General features: G+C 40.2%; 1 protein-coding gene and 1 long non-coding RNA gene across 2 annotated transcripts in view; one reads left to right on the plus strand and one right to left on the minus strand.

Annotated features, from left to right (window-relative positions):
- dnah5 (dynein, axonemal, heavy chain 5) overlaps nucleotides 1-17,967 on the minus strand; it is a 57,408-nt gene that overhangs the window by 31,130 nt on the left and 8,311 nt on the right. The window contains exons 17-53 of the mRNA XM_085919443.1: nucleotides 17,737-17,943; nucleotides 17,531-17,611; nucleotides 17,171-17,261; nucleotides 16,714-16,859; nucleotides 16,152-16,329; nucleotides 15,644-15,877; nucleotides 15,288-15,484; nucleotides 15,121-15,214; nucleotides 14,848-14,990; nucleotides 14,372-14,448; nucleotides 14,140-14,264; nucleotides 13,831-14,066; nucleotides 13,517-13,735; nucleotides 13,368-13,430; nucleotides 13,034-13,272; nucleotides 11,984-12,131; nucleotides 11,816-11,908; nucleotides 11,470-11,669; nucleotides 11,220-11,373; nucleotides 10,862-11,025; nucleotides 10,612-10,768; nucleotides 10,115-10,327; nucleotides 9,645-9,869; nucleotides 8,720-8,892; nucleotides 7,305-7,375; nucleotides 6,984-7,091; nucleotides 6,667-6,854; nucleotides 5,832-6,026; nucleotides 5,297-5,431; nucleotides 5,111-5,218; nucleotides 4,279-4,432; nucleotides 3,929-4,075; nucleotides 2,614-2,855; nucleotides 2,308-2,484; nucleotides 1,636-1,840; nucleotides 941-1,083; nucleotides 119-253 (exon numbers count right to left, since the gene is read on the minus strand). Coding sequence (XP_085775569.1) covers nucleotides 119-253; nucleotides 941-1,083; nucleotides 1,636-1,840; nucleotides 2,308-2,484; nucleotides 2,614-2,855; nucleotides 3,929-4,075; nucleotides 4,279-4,432; nucleotides 5,111-5,218; nucleotides 5,297-5,431; nucleotides 5,832-6,026; nucleotides 6,667-6,854; nucleotides 6,984-7,091; nucleotides 7,305-7,375; nucleotides 8,720-8,892; nucleotides 9,645-9,869; nucleotides 10,115-10,327; nucleotides 10,612-10,768; nucleotides 10,862-11,025; nucleotides 11,220-11,373; nucleotides 11,470-11,669; nucleotides 11,816-11,908; nucleotides 11,984-12,131; nucleotides 13,034-13,272; nucleotides 13,368-13,430; nucleotides 13,517-13,735; nucleotides 13,831-14,066; nucleotides 14,140-14,264; nucleotides 14,372-14,448; nucleotides 14,848-14,990; nucleotides 15,121-15,214; nucleotides 15,288-15,484; nucleotides 15,644-15,877; nucleotides 16,152-16,329; nucleotides 16,714-16,859; nucleotides 17,171-17,261; nucleotides 17,531-17,611; nucleotides 17,737-17,943 — 5,865 coding nt within the window. The remainder of the gene's footprint in view (nucleotides 1-118; nucleotides 254-940; nucleotides 1,084-1,635; nucleotides 1,841-2,307; nucleotides 2,485-2,613; nucleotides 2,856-3,928; nucleotides 4,076-4,278; nucleotides 4,433-5,110; nucleotides 5,219-5,296; nucleotides 5,432-5,831; nucleotides 6,027-6,666; nucleotides 6,855-6,983; nucleotides 7,092-7,304; nucleotides 7,376-8,719; nucleotides 8,893-9,644; nucleotides 9,870-10,114; nucleotides 10,328-10,611; nucleotides 10,769-10,861; nucleotides 11,026-11,219; nucleotides 11,374-11,469; nucleotides 11,670-11,815; nucleotides 11,909-11,983; nucleotides 12,132-13,033; nucleotides 13,273-13,367; nucleotides 13,431-13,516; nucleotides 13,736-13,830; nucleotides 14,067-14,139; nucleotides 14,265-14,371; nucleotides 14,449-14,847; nucleotides 14,991-15,120; nucleotides 15,215-15,287; nucleotides 15,485-15,643; nucleotides 15,878-16,151; nucleotides 16,330-16,713; nucleotides 16,860-17,170; nucleotides 17,262-17,530; nucleotides 17,612-17,736; nucleotides 17,944-17,967) is intronic.
- LOC147052172 (uncharacterized) lies at nucleotides 5,307-8,472 on the plus strand. Its single transcript, XR_015067004.1, has 3 exons — nucleotides 5,307-6,468; nucleotides 6,755-6,797; nucleotides 7,003-8,472. It is a non-coding gene; the product is annotated as an uncharacterized LOC147052172 (long non-coding RNA).

A 17,967-nucleotide genomic window follows, 5' to 3' on the forward strand; every position in this document is an offset into this window, starting at 1 on the left:
TAAGGAATAACAGATGTTGAGCCTAGAGCATTGTGCAAGGTGGGTTGAAACTAAATGCGCAAAATGCAGCAGAAGACTAAATTATTCAAGTCGAAGGAGCTGGATGGTTGTACTGCACCTGGAATATGAGTGGTGTGGTGGCAGAGGAAAAATTCATGCTCTTTCCCATGTGTGTCTCAGGATGAAGCTTTGACATGTAGCTCTTAATCATGACTGTCTTAGCCGTCCCTTGCTCTCCAATCAGCAAAACGGCCTAAAAAACATGTTGCAGTGTTAGTCAATTTTGTGAGTTTTATACAATTCTGAAGACGCCGCATGAACCGCAGCTCACACCACCCTTCTGTATTGCGGACTGTACCGATGAGAGAATGGCTTGGCATTGACCTGATGATGGTGGTCAAAGCTATTTTGAGCCCAAATCAGAATTTTAAACCCCCCTCCAAATGTTTTATTTTCACTTGTGGAGGTACCACTTCATGGGATTTTACCTTGTCGGTTAGTTTGCGGCTGTATGCAAGTGGTGCATACATTATTCATGCATGCATGCTCACACAAATAGGACTTGTAATGAATTCCATATTATAATGAATTGAAAGGTCTTTTCAGACGACACAATTTCCATCTGCTTTTCAAACATAGCAGCAACGGGTCATGCTGTGATGTTATCGATTAAAACTGTGTAAGAGATGGTTCTAATTAACAAGAAAAAAACCTGTCTACTCATCATACAGAATTAAATTTGAAGGAACTCGTAAGCCTTAGTAGAGATCTGTGGAGTGATAAGTATATGAACAAAAGTATTGAAAAATACCTATCAAGGTGTTCATCAAGCATTTTGGGTATAGACCACTTAGTTGCTCCGCTCATACTCATTTCTGACAACACCGACCGACTCATTATTGACAAAAAGATGTTTGTTGTTGTTGTTGTTGAACATCACCTTGCCCTGCTTGGCGATGGTCTGTATCAGGAAGTCAGTTCGAACATTGTCCACATTGGGTACCAAAATGGAGCTATACTCTGGGATTATTTCTGATGGATACACATATTCCTCCACTCGTGTATTCCAGTGGACCCACTGACCTACAACAAAACAACATTACCACTCACAACAGTTTCCTACATATAGTGATGCATGGGTGGGCGGGGAATCATTCTAAGGGTATGCAGCAAGGCAACCTACCTATGCTTGGTGTGTTTACACACCGTGTCAAAAAACAACACAGTGATCATAAATAGGCCGAGTAACTGCTTAGATATTTGAAGACCCCTGTGACGCTAATTATAGGACACATCTTTGTTGAGCCCTGTTTTATGAGTTAATTTTATTAAAATAATTCTGTTCACCACAATTCAAAATCGGTGTGTGATTTTCATTTGTTGATTTTCATAAAAAGTTTATTTGTTGTTATTAATATTACTCAATTCTGCATTTATTTGATTTCATTCCCGCCCAGGTACCAACAATTTTATATGTACACAAATAAAATTGTTGGTATCCAGACAGCTCCTGCGCTCCACATGTGTGTGTGTATGTGTGCCTGTGTGTGTATGTGTGTGCATGTCTGTGTCTGTGTGTGTGTGTTTTTGTGTGCGTGTGTGTGTGTGTGTATCTTATCCAGGCCTCATGCCTACCGTCTATTGTGACATGATAGTCAAACATGGTGTCCTCACTGTCAGGAGGAATGTCAGGCAAGTTTAGATGAAAATTGTCATCTCTTCTTAGCCACAGCTCCATTTTTTTCCGGTCATCTAGTTCAAGGACAGCTCCTGCGCTCCACATCATAGCAAATGCATACAGGCGCTCCAAGTGCTCTCGAGATAAGTCGGCACACTGTTCCTATGAGGGTGGCACTTATCATTACTAAATTACTTTTATTATCATCATCAAAGAAACGTGTATTGGTCTTATATTAATATAGCACACGCTCAATGGCGTGTTGCATAATAATGAGGGGACTAGCATTTCTGACAATGTGACGACTTTGGCAGTAGATAATATAATAGTTTGTATAAACTGCACAAGCACCTTCTGTTTGACCTTGATGCATATTCATTAGTCTGGCTTTACTTGTTTCTTCTGAGCTAGGAACTGAGGGATCCATTTAGCGTTTAAAAAAAATGAATGAATGGGATTCTATACAACTGCATTAAATTGTGGCTCTCAATGCAACTTCACCTAACATTTGTAGTTCCTTCTTATACTGCTTCAATTAATGCCAAAAAGATTACTTTTTTTTAATGTATAAGGAAATAAGCGCATCAGACCCTGACCCTGATTAGAAATTTTGAAATGATCAAACCCACCTTTGTTGGGATGAGCCCCTGCAGCATGTTGATGCACTGCATGATGACAAAAGCCTCAAGCAGCTCTATTTTGAACTCAAGTGACTGTACACAGAAGCGGTACAGTCTGGTGAACGAGGAAGAGAAGAGGTCCCTCAGAACCTGTACCTCCTGAGGGCAGCGTTTTTTTAACCACCCCTGGACACAAGTAAGAATGTTAGTTTTTAATAAACATTGTCCAACTTTATTTTAGGAGTAATATGTGTAAATAACTTAGATTTCACTGCGTTTCATACCATCATTAAAACCATGGTCATTGTTTTGTACCTCTAATATTGGGCTCCAGCTGAGCACAGACGAACTCATGAACACCATGCCGTTGCGTGAGACAGTGGCTGGAGAGGCATTGTCGATGTTGTGCGGCTCAAACACCACCTTACAGTTGGGCGCCATTGGTATACGGTCTCCATTTGCCAAAGTAAGAGTTTTGTTGTCATCCAAGACCGAGTTAAGATTCTCTATCCAGATGGCATCAACCGGTCCGTCGAGGACAATCCATATGTGTTCACCTGAAAAGATATTTACTTTTACTTGAATGCTTTGGCTAAAACCAAAGTACTGAGCCAGTGATGGACACCGTGCATGGAAATAATGGGAGCACAATTCTCAAGCAAGTTTGTAATATGAAAAAAAATCAGTTGCTGCCATGACTTGTATAGCATTCATGCATGACCCACATGAATCTTCTTGTGTGGTGAGCAGCAAGCAGCAAATAAAACGTGCACACATGAAAGCAAACACATATACTGTAAATTCACACAAGCGTACGCATGCATCTGTAATGAACGCCCAAGGAAGATAGGAAGATAAAACAAACTCTGGGGTGCTGAGCTGGGGAGTATGAGGATGTCCCTGGGCAATTAAACTTTTCTGTGACATACAACTTACTGATTTTCACACAGATCCTAAAGAAAAAAAATGCCCCTTCATCTGCAAGGACCCAAATGAATCATGAGAGGAATCAACTCTGAGCTCTATAGGGATTGTCTTTCATCTTTCCGCTTTTCTTCATGTTACTAGGCAGAGAAGATGAAGTTCTGAGGCCATGTTATCTGTGCTTCATTGAAAACAACCACTCGCTGTCTCCCATAGAATACAGGTCATGTGAGAAAAGTTTTAGTATCACAAAGGAAACCTTTCAACCTTTTTGATTATGAACCAGAAGTCACAGCATTGTCTTTACTACTGTTGTATAAGAGACTAGATAAGAGACCACAGATGTGGCAGGGAACCTCATCGCAACTTCAAATGATAATGCACCTGCTCACAATATTCTGACCATCCGACAATTCCTGTAGTTCCAAGGACATCGGATGCTGGAGCAACGTCCCTACTCAGCTGAAATGAGTGTTTTTACACTTGCCAAAACTCAAGGCGATCATCAAAGGAATCTGCTCTAAAGACGTGGACAATCTCAAGATGGTAGTTACAATAGTGCTGCAGACGGTCCCAGAAGAATCCTTCCAGGACCACATGAACGTGTAGCAGAGAAGGCTGCTAGTTTGTAGTTTGGATTCAAGATACATATCATAAATTGCTGTCGTCAGGCTGGAACCTTCCTGTGTTGTTTTCAATTCCAGACCTTTCTTTGCCTTCAGTGTTTTCCTCCAGAGTGTTGAGAAGATGCCATCGGTCCAGTCATTTGTGGCCACATCAAGTCGTCCAAACATTTGAGGTGCTGTGATGGCTTTGGGGTTCATGCGCATCTCTCTGTGTGGTTGACCACACTCTAGGAGAGGAAGGATATTATATCGAGACATGCAGAGCTCTTTTCAGAAACTAAATGTGTAAAATTTGCAGGTCTGAGTAAATGTTAATCTTCCTGGGTTTATCTAAATTGATTTATAGTAGATTTTATTTTTGAAAACAGCTGTTCATAGGCTGTTTAAAAATGTACTTTTAAGCAAATGTGACACTGCATTGGCCTCCCACCTGTCATGGCTCTCATCAGTGTATGGATACAAGTTGTCTTTCCTGCCCCACTGGGCCCCAGAGCCATCATGCCATGCCGGACCCTCTGAGTCTCAAATAGTTGGATAACTTTCAGTTTCCAGGGTGGGTGACAAATCAGACCTGCATCTTCCACCTGAAGAGAAACATTACTTTGAACAGCAGTATGTACATTTGCCCAAAATTAATAAATAAGAATTTGTGGGTGTGGCTCCGGCAAATGAAAGACCCATAAACGGCTTGCTTTGAGCACTATTCAAATCGATCCTGATACACAAATGCAGGGCCTCTAAAATGATTGTTATGGGCTCTTTCTCTCTTTTTATTAAACTGTACAATATAAGAATACCCGAAAAAGGAGCGCTGCTGTAATCAATACAGCTCAACACAAAGTGTGCATTAGTACCTTTGTGTTTTTTGCTCATTGAAAGGGGCAGATTCTGGCAATGTTTATTATTCTGAGTGTAAAATATAAATCATTAAATATGATTATGTAAATAACATGTTGAATGAAATATAGTTCAGAGACAATGATTAACACTCGTTTGTAACTTTGTTTTACAGGGTAAAAAAAAGTTTTAATCCTGACCTAAGTTGCTCTCTCTTTTTTTCTAATCATCAAACAAAATCGTTATCAGATAAAGATAACCAAAGGGAACATAAAATGGCAATTAAAAAAAAATATTTTCCTGTCGGCCATCAGACATGATACATATCTATAAAGCTGCCCTTTTTTTTCTTCATCCTTGCACCGACCCGCTCAATTTTCGCAGCATAACACTCTTGTTGTTCACATGCAGAAACTCATTTCTACCTGTTTGTCAATGGCTGCCTCAAGTTCAGGGTAACCTGCTTTATCAAGCTGAATGCCTGGGAAGAGATCCTCAATTAAGCTCAGGAAGAGTGGCTCATCTTCGTCGATCTAACAAATATATTCATGTGCAGATTTATTATAAAGCTAAGACTTCATAATGTTGTTCATTTCATCATTCAGACCGACCAACTTTGAGAGATTCATGTCCCTGAGAACCCTCATGACGATGGTAGACTCAGTGTCGCTGGGATTGGCTCGTTTGGCTGCTCCCAGAGTTCGCAACACGGAGAGGATGTTCCGCAAGCCAAAGTCATAGTGAACCTGGATGATTTAGTCAAAGTTATTTCACTGCAATATGTCTTTCTTCTTCTAAGATTGTTTTGATCGCCAATTCTAGACAACCATGGGAACCTCAGTGCATCATTTTTATAAATATATTTTAAAATTCAAAACACAAACTAACAGTTAATAAAACAAGTTAGTCCATACATATTCAAGAAGCCTATCCAAAACCAGTATGAGAGGTGAGGTGATCAGATTTAAGATGCAGCTGAAAGGTTCTGACAGATTCCCACCTGAGGAAAGCTTGGCTGATCCTGTCATCTCGATTATAAACAGATATTAATGAACAGGTACAATTGATGCAATTAAATTCCACATAATGGACCAATCAAACAACAAAATTAACTGTTGGAAATTTCAGACCTGTGTCTTTGTTTACCTGCTTGGAGAGCTGCTCTTCACAGAGCTTGTAGAGCGTGAAGAATTTTCGAGCCAGCTCCATGTTATCTATGAAGCCACAGCTGGCTAGCTTCACTCTGATGATAATTTGGCGGTCAGGAACCATCATGGCCACAGAGCGAAAATTGATCTTTAGGTTCTCTGGGAGTTCCTGTCGCCCTGCATAACCCGGATTCTGAGTGTCCAGGTAAGACAAGCATACACATTACTGAACACCTCTTTGCAAAGTCAGCACTTTATTAATTTCTCTCTAGCAATTTTAATGACGATTAATCTAAAATTAGTGAGAGTATGCTATATATAATATTGGGGTGCAGTCATTTGTTTCGTAATGTAAATGATTATAACGTAAAACTGGCTTGATTTCTTAGCTTCGATAGTATTTTGGTGAATAAAAGAGTGAAAGAGTCAAAGGGATGATATAACTGATGTTAAATTAAATTAAGCCTTTCCATATTTTTTCCAGACCTGACAAAATTGGGCCAAAATCTGCATACTAATAGAGGCGCTATGCTGGCAGGTGGCTCAAAGCATGAAAAGTGATGAAAGACGAAGAGACGACAAAAAGCCAGCAGCTGAATTGATTTTGATCAGAAATGTGGCAAAATCTCTTCCAGGTATGTCCAGTACACAGAGAGAAAACGGCACTTTAACTTTTTAGCTCTCCCTTACTCAGGATTGACTAGATTGCTTTGTAAGCTGTAAAAATGCTGATGCCTAACTGTGAGGCATTTAGGCAGCTGCTGCACATTACATTATTCCCATGTATGGAGGAATGCAGAAAATAACCCTAGTTACCAATCAATGACACTGACCATTGTTATAAAGATACCAAATTCTGGATTCATCTCCACATTTTCTCCATCAGTAAAGACAAAGTTTTTTCGTCTTTCTTTCTTGCAGGTGAGCACTATTGAAATCTGCTGGGCTGCCACCGACAGGACGGGTAGGTCAATGCGGTTGAATTCGTCAAAACAGCCCCATGAACCAGATTGAGCAAGACCTATCAATCATATACACATGCCTTTCATTGATTAGTTTGCTTTAAATAAAGTGATGGCACAATCCGGTATCTTCTGTAGTCAAAACACAGCACTTAATCTCGTGTTATTTGTTATTTGTTTATGCTTACCCTTGAATATTCTTCCTAGACCTCTGAAGTCCATTTGGTCAGAACAGTTGAAGACTACCACATACTTCCCCAAACAGCGCCCCATATCCTTAATGGTCTCAGTTTTACCTAACACAAGCAATGAGTTGTCGCATTAAAATATGAGATTCATAGATTTGCACACATACCAAAAACCAGATTCAACTGTGTCTGTCAGTAATCCAGGTAATGGCAACTAGTTGTTAGTTAGTTTTGAGTCGCTGAACTCTTAAAATGTTAACTGTCAGTTAGTTTCATGTTTGTGCAATTAAAAGTGTATCGGTATATTTGAGTATCTCATACCTGTTCCTGCAGGACCTGCAGGTGCTCCACCCATACTCATACAGAGAGCCTGGGCAAGGGTGATGTAGCACCTATGCCGTATATGTGGACATAGAACAGATTCACTTACATTCACACACTAAGAAGTTTACGACTTTTTGATATTGCTTCCTGGAAGAGACAGATTGTTTTTATGTGAAGTTGCAGCCCTAATGGATGATGATGATGCCCGTGAGTGAGGTTGGAGGTTACCATCAATAAAGACTACATTTTAGCCTTTTTGGTGCAAGACTGTCCTTGCAGGTTCATGCAACATTTTTTTATGTAGTCTAGAAAAAAATCGGAAGCATTTTTTGTCCGAAATCGTCATTGTTTGTCATCAACCTGTTGTGCATTTCTATTGTTTCTTTTTTTCAAACCTGAGACTATAGCTGAGTGAGACTCAAGGGCGCGCAATGAGAAAGTACAGAATGGAAAAAATGAGTGGCAGACAACAACAGCAGTGGACATTGGCACTGCAGGAAACAAATGAAATATTTTAAGCATTGAAAGATTTTTTTCTGTTTTGGCATCGGAGTGCATGTAGCGTATTGCTGTGTGTGTCGCCAAAAGATGCTGGCAGCTGACTTGCTGTCACTGCTGTTGTTTCACATTGCTATCCCTTTGCTGTGTATGTCAAAGCATGCTTCTAGGTTGATTATTGTGTCTGTCTGTGAGCTGTTTTGTGCCCTGTCACTCACAGTGATTGACTGTTGTGTAAAGTATTGTGTAAGTATTGTTCCCATCAAGGCATGATGGACTTGTTAGAAGAAGACATCAAGTCCAATAGTAGGATGTGCAAGTTGTTTTAATGTATTAAGCTGGTTAACCCAAACCTTAGGCACTGGAGTTTGCACATAAACAAACACATGGGAATTATACTGAAACCTAACCTGAAACCTAAAGCTTATTACTAGAACGAGTCAGTACTGAGGGTTGCTTTAAAACAATCAATCGCTCCAACAGCAAATCCTTTCAGTCAATCTCAATATATTCCTGAACAGGTGTGCTCAAATATTGATTCACGCCACAAACTAAATGGTTAAACAGCACGGTTGGATTGACATAGTGCAGGTTAGATGTTAAAGCGCTCTGTAGCGACAGCAGTACGATAACTGGGCTCTGAGGTCAGGAGTACTCATTGGACAGCTCGGATGTGTAGGTGTAAGAGGATTTAGAGAATTACTTCCAGAGTAATAATCTGTTTTTGGTTTTTTTCTCAGTTACCAAAAACAAAAAACAGTAGTTAACAACACAGAAAATAAGACTGGTGCCCGTCCTTGGCGTAAGCCTGAGCATAACTTAATTTTTTGTTCCCGCGCAATTCCAATAGTAAGGTTGGCTTTCTTTTTTCCCCTCTTTTGTGTTCTTTATTTAACCTCATGTGTGGAACTTACCTGTCAGTCAATGGTGTAATCACAAGCCTTTCAGTGCAGCCCAAAAATTCATTCTGGTAAAGGAAGCCTACATCTGTGATGTTGATCATCATTTTGTCAGAGTCCTCATTGAAGTAGAAACGGCACTGCTTCAACCACTCAAAGTCTCCGGGGCTTTTGACATGCAGCTGGCACTTGGTAACAAAGTGAACAAAGAAGCAAGAGGACAAATAAGGACAAAGAGTTAACAATCAAGGATGCCAGTTTCGGCTTCATGAAGGGATAGTGGTTGACATTGATGTTGCAAAGAGACAGTAAGAAGTAAGAAAAAAAGGAAAGAGACAAGACAAGGTTAGAAAAGTGTTATCTGTAAGAGAGTTAATGTAAATTAGAGATGATGAGAAAGATGAAATTAACGGAGCTATTATCTGAACTTATGTTTTAAAGTGGGAGCAGTAAGAAGGATGACTCTTAGGTTGAGTCAGGAATGACAAAAGAGCGAGTGAATGCTGAATTGAAGATTGGAGGCAGACAATATTTTTGAAAACGTGGGTCAAATTAAATCAATAAATTAAGGGAAATAAAACATAGTCCATCAAATAAATGTACTTCTTGTTCTCCTTGCTGACAAGCAAGGCAATTATTGTGCCCGAAAGAGAGCCTTTCATAATCCCCCCCCCCCACACACACACACACACACACAAACACACACACGCGCGCACACACGCGCACACACACAAAAGGCTGAATATGTTTTTCTCTGTACTCTTTTCAGATATCTGAATGGTAGCCTGACAGCCCAAGCCTTGCTTGTTGATGCAAAGAGTGATTTAACACTTTCTTCTTAGCTATACTCTAAGTGACAGTTAAAATTATAGAGCTCTCTTCAATTTCAAAACAGTGTAGAAATTGCATTTCATGCTTAAATTCTCAGATCCATACATACCAGGTCATCAAATATGTCCCTCTGGTGTACATGAATAGTGATGAGGGTCTCATATTTGGTCCGCTCAATGGAACTCAGGTCTCTTGTGGTCATATCGATCAGTGTATTGAGCAGATCTAAAAATATTTGATTGGTTTTAGCCATGATACGACGATCATATCGGGCATTAGTGAGAGCATCCTCGGAATCCCTTGTCCATATCATCTGGATGCCCAGCAAACCCACCTGCATAAAACATCAACAGACCATAGTCGATTTTGTGGTGTTGTTTTTTTTTTTTTTTTTTCATGTATTGTGCTGTTATTGCTTTTTGATTGTTTTCCTGTTCTTTCCCTGTTGTGTCATCCACACCCTAATTTTTTAATTGTCTGTCTGTCTTTCCACCTCCTCTCCAATTTAATGTAGCTAGTGTTCCCTCACTATTTTGTGGTTTACCTTTCACGTCCTTAGTATGGCTGCCTTTGACTCACTTGAGCAGGAAAGGAGTTGAGGAAGTCGATAAGCTGGAAGGCAGATTCCTGAATGGCCAAAACAGCCTGCCGGATGATCATATGTAAAGATCTCTGGGATTCTTTGAGTAGGGCATTCAGCCAAACCTCAACATTTCCCTCTGCTGTGACTGGTCGATCCAACTCCATAGTCTCCCCCTCCCGAGATGACACAGCCAGGATGCGGTCATATACCTGCCATGTGTGATACATTGAAAAAAGAGAAACTCAGTTACATCCTTGATGTCTGACTTGAATACGGTAATCCTTTAAATTGGTATAGTGAAAGTTTATTCGTGTTTTTTTTTTGAAGATTTTTTCATGGGTTTGTAAAAAAGAATATACTTCAGTGGGCCTCCATTATATGTGTATTTTTGCTATTCACCAGCAGGCCTTGTCCCTAGTGAGGGTCGACTGTACACATAAACAGTATGTACTGCAATGTCTTTTTCACTTCAAACATATTCACAAAAATTCACCTTGTCATGAAATCTGACACATTTAATGTTGTCAAAGACATTAAGAAGGTGGGCTTGGATGGTATGGGAGTCTGAGGCTTGACCCAGGATCTCGAGCAGTGCAGGGTCAGACACAAAGAAGAACCGAGGAAACAGCAGACGCTTCTTCTCCAAGTAGCTGTTGTACCATGTTAAGATAACATGTAACACATATAAATACAAACTTTAAAACACTAATACTTTTTGAGCATGGACTTAAACTGACTCTCACCCTGTCAGAGATTTCTGGCAAATCTCGAGTTGTTCCAGAAGGTGTGGAAGCAGCTGTCCCATTGTCTCATCCCCAACACATGACTGGATCACATTGGGCATATCGTGGGCCCGTGTCATGATCTTCACCCAAGATTTGTCAATGTTGGAGAAACGCTTTGCTTCCTGGTGGACGATAAATAGGTCATTTTTGTTTTCTTTTCATTTAGGCACCTCAGGCACTTGACTGAAAATCCAAACAAAACACATAGTTCTCTGGGATTTGGACACCTTGATTGCCGTTTCATATGAGAATCCCTGTGATCATTTTTACGAGTCAATGCAATAAATGACAATTCTAAATTTAATGATGTTCCTACCTTTGGAAGTTGTTTGGCAATGTCTCCCCCTACAAACACAGCCTCTAGGTAGATCCATAAGTTTTGGACAGTCATCCAATTTTCTATAATGTCAGTGGTGTTGGACAGATTCAGTACCCATTTCTGTATCTGGGCTTTAAATGGAGTATTGTACCTGGACAGAAAGGAACATCATCCTGTTAGTGTGACACTTTGAGTTGTGGTGATAAATGTCAAAGTATGATGTACTGGCAAGTCATAAAGCACATACCTGTTGCTAATAAGAGATCCTAATACCATGAGGCTGTCCTCCATACTGGTGATGATTTCTGATGTGCTGTCTCCTCTTAGTAAGAGCTCTCCACGGGTTTTAAAGTTGGCAAAAGTAAAAGTCTTGTTGTCCCACTCTGCAATTACTTGCTTCAACTTCTGCTCAATGTCCCGCTCTTTCACTGCACTAATGCAGATATCCTGCGTCACAACCAGCCATAATTAAACATAGATAGACCTCAGACACACACCCAATCAGTGTAACGCCCCGTGATCAATTTATAGTAGTCTTAAATTAACCGAACAAAAATTGGATGAACAATTCTGTAATGGACATTGAGTCTCACCTCAATCTCCTCTTTGCACTTGAGTAGGGGAGCCTCCATAATACTACGCAGCTTGAAAGTATCAGTCTCAACCTCAAATGTATGTCCTGTCACCTGGTCAAAGAACCAGACCAGATGGTGAACATTAGTGAGTGTAATGTGCTCATTGCATTAGATTGTTTTACCGACCTCTGTAATTCTCTTCCAGTGCCGCATCATCATGGCCTTGTTGGACATAAACTCCAATAGGGGGCAGCACTCATTAAATTCATCAATTATTTTTTTCAGATCCAGGAAGGCTTGCCATTCCTTGAGAGCCCGAGGCAGCTTGCGACATCTGGCGTTATAAAAAGGTTATCAAGCTATCATCTAGAATGGGTGTTCGTCAAAACGCCATAATCTACCAGTACCCAATATGTGTACAGCCAAGTTCCCCATTTAAGAAATTTCATATCTGAAGGTAGAAGATCACATTCAAGCATAGAGCGTCAAAAAACTTTGACTAGTCAGAACTTTTTGTTGACATAAAAACTAATAATTCAAGATGAAATAGTCGTTGTTCCCTCTGAGCACATTCCCAATAAATAAACCCTCACAAAGGACAAAGATAAGTCTTGATGGGAAATTGAAATTGTTCAGTCTTAATGTGGTGCACTATTTGGTAAAACATTTATGTGCAAAGGTTACAAAAACAATTAATTGCTGAATTAAATTTTCATATTGAGGCAGTTTTTCTAATTTGTTTTTTTTTTCTCCCAAGATCAGTCACTTTATTGCTGTGGCAAAAACACTGTACGTTGCATTTTGATTCAATACAATTTCACTATGAAATATCAGATATTAGAATCCTTCCTATCTGCCCGACTGCTATGATGGAATTGTCCACTCTGCTCTTGGCCACACCTCAACTCATTAGCCAATTATTCACAGCAACGGCACCCAGTTGAGGCTTGTTGCCCAGCCACCTTATAAGCATGAGCCCCACGTCACTTTTGTTTTGCCAGGTTGACTTGTGATGCCTCTTTGTATCAGCCGGCTAGACTTTTAATAACGGACACATTGTTACATGTCTGTGTCTCAGACGCTATTGTATTTGCAAGCTATTTAGACTATATTTTAGTATACATTGAATCTTATTAGGCTGTGAAAGTGTACCTAATGATGATGTATGCTGATGTTACATGGATCGAAAATTTCCAGTTTGATAGTCTCATTGCTCGAGCAAATCACTTTCCTCACCTTGTTTGAAAGTCCAGCAGATCATTATTGATTTTCTCAATGTGCAAGTCAGCCCAAAGGATGTCATTGTACCCATTAACCGTTTCAATGACATTGTTGTAAAGACCATACAACTTTTGCAGTAAAGACAGCTGCTTTCTGATTTCTAAGAGCTCAGGGTGCTGGGTGACAGGAAGTCCAAACAGCTCCTCACCACCTGTGTAGGTGATGTACTTTCTGAACAAGTTATCAAATAGATTCTGAGGGAAGAAAGGAATCGGAATGGTGATTAAATAATTGTCAATGTCCATTAACTATGATTTGTAATTCATATGGAAAATGTCATACGTTGTACCTGGTACATGATAAGTCTATCACTGGCATCCTGAGGAGCTAACCCCACCACCATTGGACCATCCTGGTGCATAGGGGAAAAGGTACATATCCAAATATCTGTACGGAATCATTTTTAATAGTATTTGCATGTACTTTATGTTGCTCTACCTTGTTATAGTCCATGTAAAACTGTTGACAGTCCTCCATGAAAATCTGCACGTTTGTGAATAGTTCACTTCTGAATTTTGGCTGTAATGCAATCAATTCATTCTGCACTTCTGTACTCCGCAACAACAACTTCTCCCACATGTAGCGAAGTGTGTCCACTTTGTCTGCTTCTTCTTTTGCCACTGAGAGCTCATACTTGTGAAGCATGGCGTAAGACTCCTATAATACACAACAAGAGGAGTTGGCTTTTTATGGAGAGTAAAAGATATGTCAGTCATGTTTGTGGAATAATTTTCAGCTGGAGTATGACTTGCCTCAATAGGACCGACTTGAAAGTCAATGGCTATTTGGCTTTCTCTAATTTCCTTGAATGCTGCCATGGCAATACGAATATCATCCAGGTCTTTAATCTGCCGATTCAGTTTCTTCCCTGCTTCATCAATGAAATTGAAGATCTGGTCCATCTCGGAACGATATTTCTTGTTACAGTACAGCCCGTAGTCCACCATCCAGTTTTTAGTTTCAGCAGTGAGAGACAGCTTCAGATCCACTTATTGAAAAGAAAACAAAACTTATCATGATTTAGGTTAACTGGCATTCTGTGAAGGTTATTGTAATGTAACCTGTAAATAGAGCCAGGGCCCCAACAGTGATGCATTCAGGCTCTGAATTGATTTCCAGGTGCAGGTCTCGATAGTAAAGAATCTGGCTCTCAAACTCAGACAGCAACGGAGTACCTTGAAGGAATCTTGGGGGGGGGGGGGGGGGGGGGGGAGCAACAACCTTACAATGTAATTATAAAGTACTTCACCTAAAATGATTGTCAATAGATAATGTTGTTTCCGACAGTCATACTTTTGCATGGCTTCACCGCGATCCTTTCTCCAAATGTGATGATAACTGCTGAAACGATCTAGAGCTTGCATCACCTCCTACACAACCAAGCATGGGCATTGAAATCAATCCACATAATATACATAATGAATTTGATTACTCGTTATCATTTTTATGGTCCCTTTGTGAGGAAATTCAATTTAAAAAACAATGGTGTTTCGCACGAACAGAATCAGACCACAAACAAGCAGGTGTGTAAGAGATGCCGGACTGATGAGGCGCAACTCAGTTCTGTGTGCTCGTGCACCACTAATGAACACTTGAATATAATGTTACACAGGCTATCTGAAATATAATTTGTCATTATAGTGATAAAACATTGACGGCATGTCAAGGAATTGGAAAAACATCTAAGTGCTCAGGACCTCGATCTGACTGAATATATTTACACCAGTATCTTACAATTACCTGCATCTCAGATGTGAAAGTAAGGATACCTTTCTGTTAGAGACGATGGATGTGCCAAGGACAGAAACCAGTTTCGCAATCTCCTTGTTCTCAGAAACATTCTTGTAGTAGTTTTTGGCTTGGATTGGAATGGCTTGGCTCACATATGCTGATATGTCCGAGGCGCTGCCGTCTAAAAGGTATTGAGTTTTTGAGATCATAATATTGCTAAAATTGTTGAAGACACAATTGTACATTCAGTCCTGATTATTCTTTTTAGCCACACAAAAACAACAATGAATGATGTGAAGTATTTACAGCACCTGCAAGGCTCCGGTACGTTGTTGTTCCATCTTCCGATTCGCTTTCAGAACTTTCTGGCTTTAATGCTGCTATTCGCTTTTCATTCATTTTTCTCTGCGAAAGAACCAAACATTCCATTTTACCCTTGCCTAACTTGTTGCAAAATGTATTGTAAAAGATCACACACCTTTGAGATTCTTTCTTTGTTCCACTGGCCAACGCCTTTGCTAACACAGACCACACACTCGACTACCCTATTCAATGCTTGCTGTATGTCCTCCAGAGTTGGAATGATGGCAATATTTGGGATGGAAAGGGTTGCATTGACTTTGAAGATTGCATGCTGGCCGTTGCTCCTCCCACGTCTGGGTGAGTCATTCTCACCTAAAGGACAAGTGATGTGGTTTCTTGCTTAGGAAATTGTACGCATCAAAAAGGGACATTTTTTAGGTCATTAAGAGGCTGAAGAAAAAAAAATAAAGCTCATCATAAACTAATCAATATAGATTGTTATAATAAATAAAATAAAAAGCAAAAACCCACCCATGAAATGTGCAAGTGGGGAGGTCTGGATATGCTTGCGTAATGTCTCCAAGGTGTTCCGTGTCAGTTTGAGCAAAGCCTCTACATTGCGGTGGTTGAAATATGACAGCAGCTCCTGTGCCTCCAACTCCATCACTTGCATCAGGTCTCTCTTCCTCCTCCTCCTTACCAAGGGGGAAGACGGACCAACACTGGCAGGGGGTAGTAAGATGTGTCTGGAGGAGAGACGGGCTTCTGACGGCCCTCAACATTTGTTGTACAGGGTCAGCAGTTGTGCAAAATGATGTTACAGGTTTCTTAATATATTTTGGATAAGGACAAAAGGTTCATAATAAAGTTGTCCAAGTGACGTGATCACTCATTTGCAGTCATCGATAATACTGGACAATACTAAATCCTATACAAGGACTTGCTAACAAAGCCAATATTTTTAGGGTAACTCAAATATGTTGCAATGAATGCAATAACATTTTGAATTCAGATTTTTCCTTGAACGGAGTGGTAATACCTTCCCTGTCGACACTGTCTTCTGTTTTCCTCTGAGGGCAGATTTCTTCTTCTAACTTTTCACCCTCCTCTCTTTGATTGTGGTCAAACTCCAGCAGCATGTTGATCAGTTCATTAGCTGCTTCCTCCACCTGAAGGCTCTTGGTGTGTAGACTCTGGGCTTGCTTAATACACAAGTCCTATACACACAAACAGTCAATGCACAAGGAGGCCTAGAGAATTTCAGCCCAACAATAATTCCTTAAGGATATGATGGATTCAGTGGGGTGGATTCATTACCTCATTATTTTGTTCAGCTCTTGGTTCTTTTAATATAATTCACAGCAAAAAAGAACGGCGTCAAAAGTATAAGCCAGATGTATCATTAATGTAAATTCTTGCCAGCATAGTTATCTGTTTTAAATTATAAGAGATTTTCCGTTTTTAATGTTTTAATAATGGTACAGTTTGGTATTTTTGATTAAGTTTCAGCTCATGCTGATGATACGGTGAATTTATTGGGTATTTCATTATACAGCCAACTCACATCCGTTTATTTTATTTACCACTATGTATGCATTTACCCTGGTGGTCTTAACAAAGTCTTCACAGGTGACAGGTTCATCTTCTGGGAGAATGCACAATGTGCATGTGCTCATCTCCTGCAACACTGCATCTATCCTGAACTCTGCCAGGTCATTCACTCTGTCCATCAACAGCTCCAGATTCTCTGGAGGAGAAAAGGCAGCAAGAAGCAGTCAGAAACGGGTGTAAAAATGATGATCAGCGGTGAATGACACGATGGAAATAATGTACAGAGACAAGAGGAGGAGCAGCAGCAACCAGACACATAAAAAGATAATCAAAGGAATATGATAGATAGTGAAGAGTGAGGCTGTATATCAATTATGAATGACATTATGAAAAAGAACAGTGTAGAATTTTGACCTAATTTCATCAGATGGCGCCCGTGCTGGGTTGTAAAGTAACTTGTTCATCACAAAGTGAGAAACTGATCTTACTGGATTTATCTGACCTTACCCAAGGATTTGTAAACTGTACTGAGGTACTTGTCTGTGTTCATTGATGTCCAGTTGAGGGATGTCAACCCTGGCTGTATTGCCTCATCTACCTGTCAAGTTCATGAAAAATCATTTTACACACTGTGATTGTGTCATATACTGTACTACATGGCACCAGACAATCTCAATTAACTTTTTCTTGTGCTGTACAGGTAGACGTTAGTTCCCAAGGACCACATATGTAGGCCGGCAGCCTGTTCTAAATATATCTACTTCTGGTGAGGAAACACTGTAAACACACACACACACACACACACACACGCACACACACACACACACACATACACATACACATGCACATACACTCTCAAACCCTTACCTTAGTTACATGTGGCATTGCCAGTTGTTCAAAAGCACTCAGAATTTTTCCACGAACTCTAGCATTCTCACTCAACATGAACTGAAATAGCAAAGGTAAGCATCATATGTGAAATGACTCACAGAGAATGCCATACTAATGTTTTGCAAGCTTGGCACACATTACAAGATAATTTTCAATGTGATTAAGTGAGCGCAAATAGCAACCTGTAAATTGTTAAAGTTCATTTTGAGGGTGTCCTGTTTTTGTTGCAGCAGGGCAGCAAAGGGTGGGACCTCAAAATTGTTTCTCCTCATGCAGTTTGCCTCTCTGATTTGCTTCATAATCTCCGGGTCAAAGTTCACAAACAGTTCTCCTGTCTCTTTTGACCGGACCAGCAAAGATGCCTGTAGGCCAGGCCTGGCATCCTCAACCTGGATAAAATGGGTATGATGTAG

Source organism: Syngnathus leptorhynchus, chromosome 8 (genome assembly GCF_054491065.1).
Source record: "Syngnathus leptorhynchus isolate UIUO chromosome 8, UIUO_Slep, whole genome shotgun sequence".
Lineage (NCBI taxonomy): Eukaryota > Metazoa > Chordata > Actinopteri > Syngnathiformes > Syngnathidae > Syngnathus > Syngnathus leptorhynchus.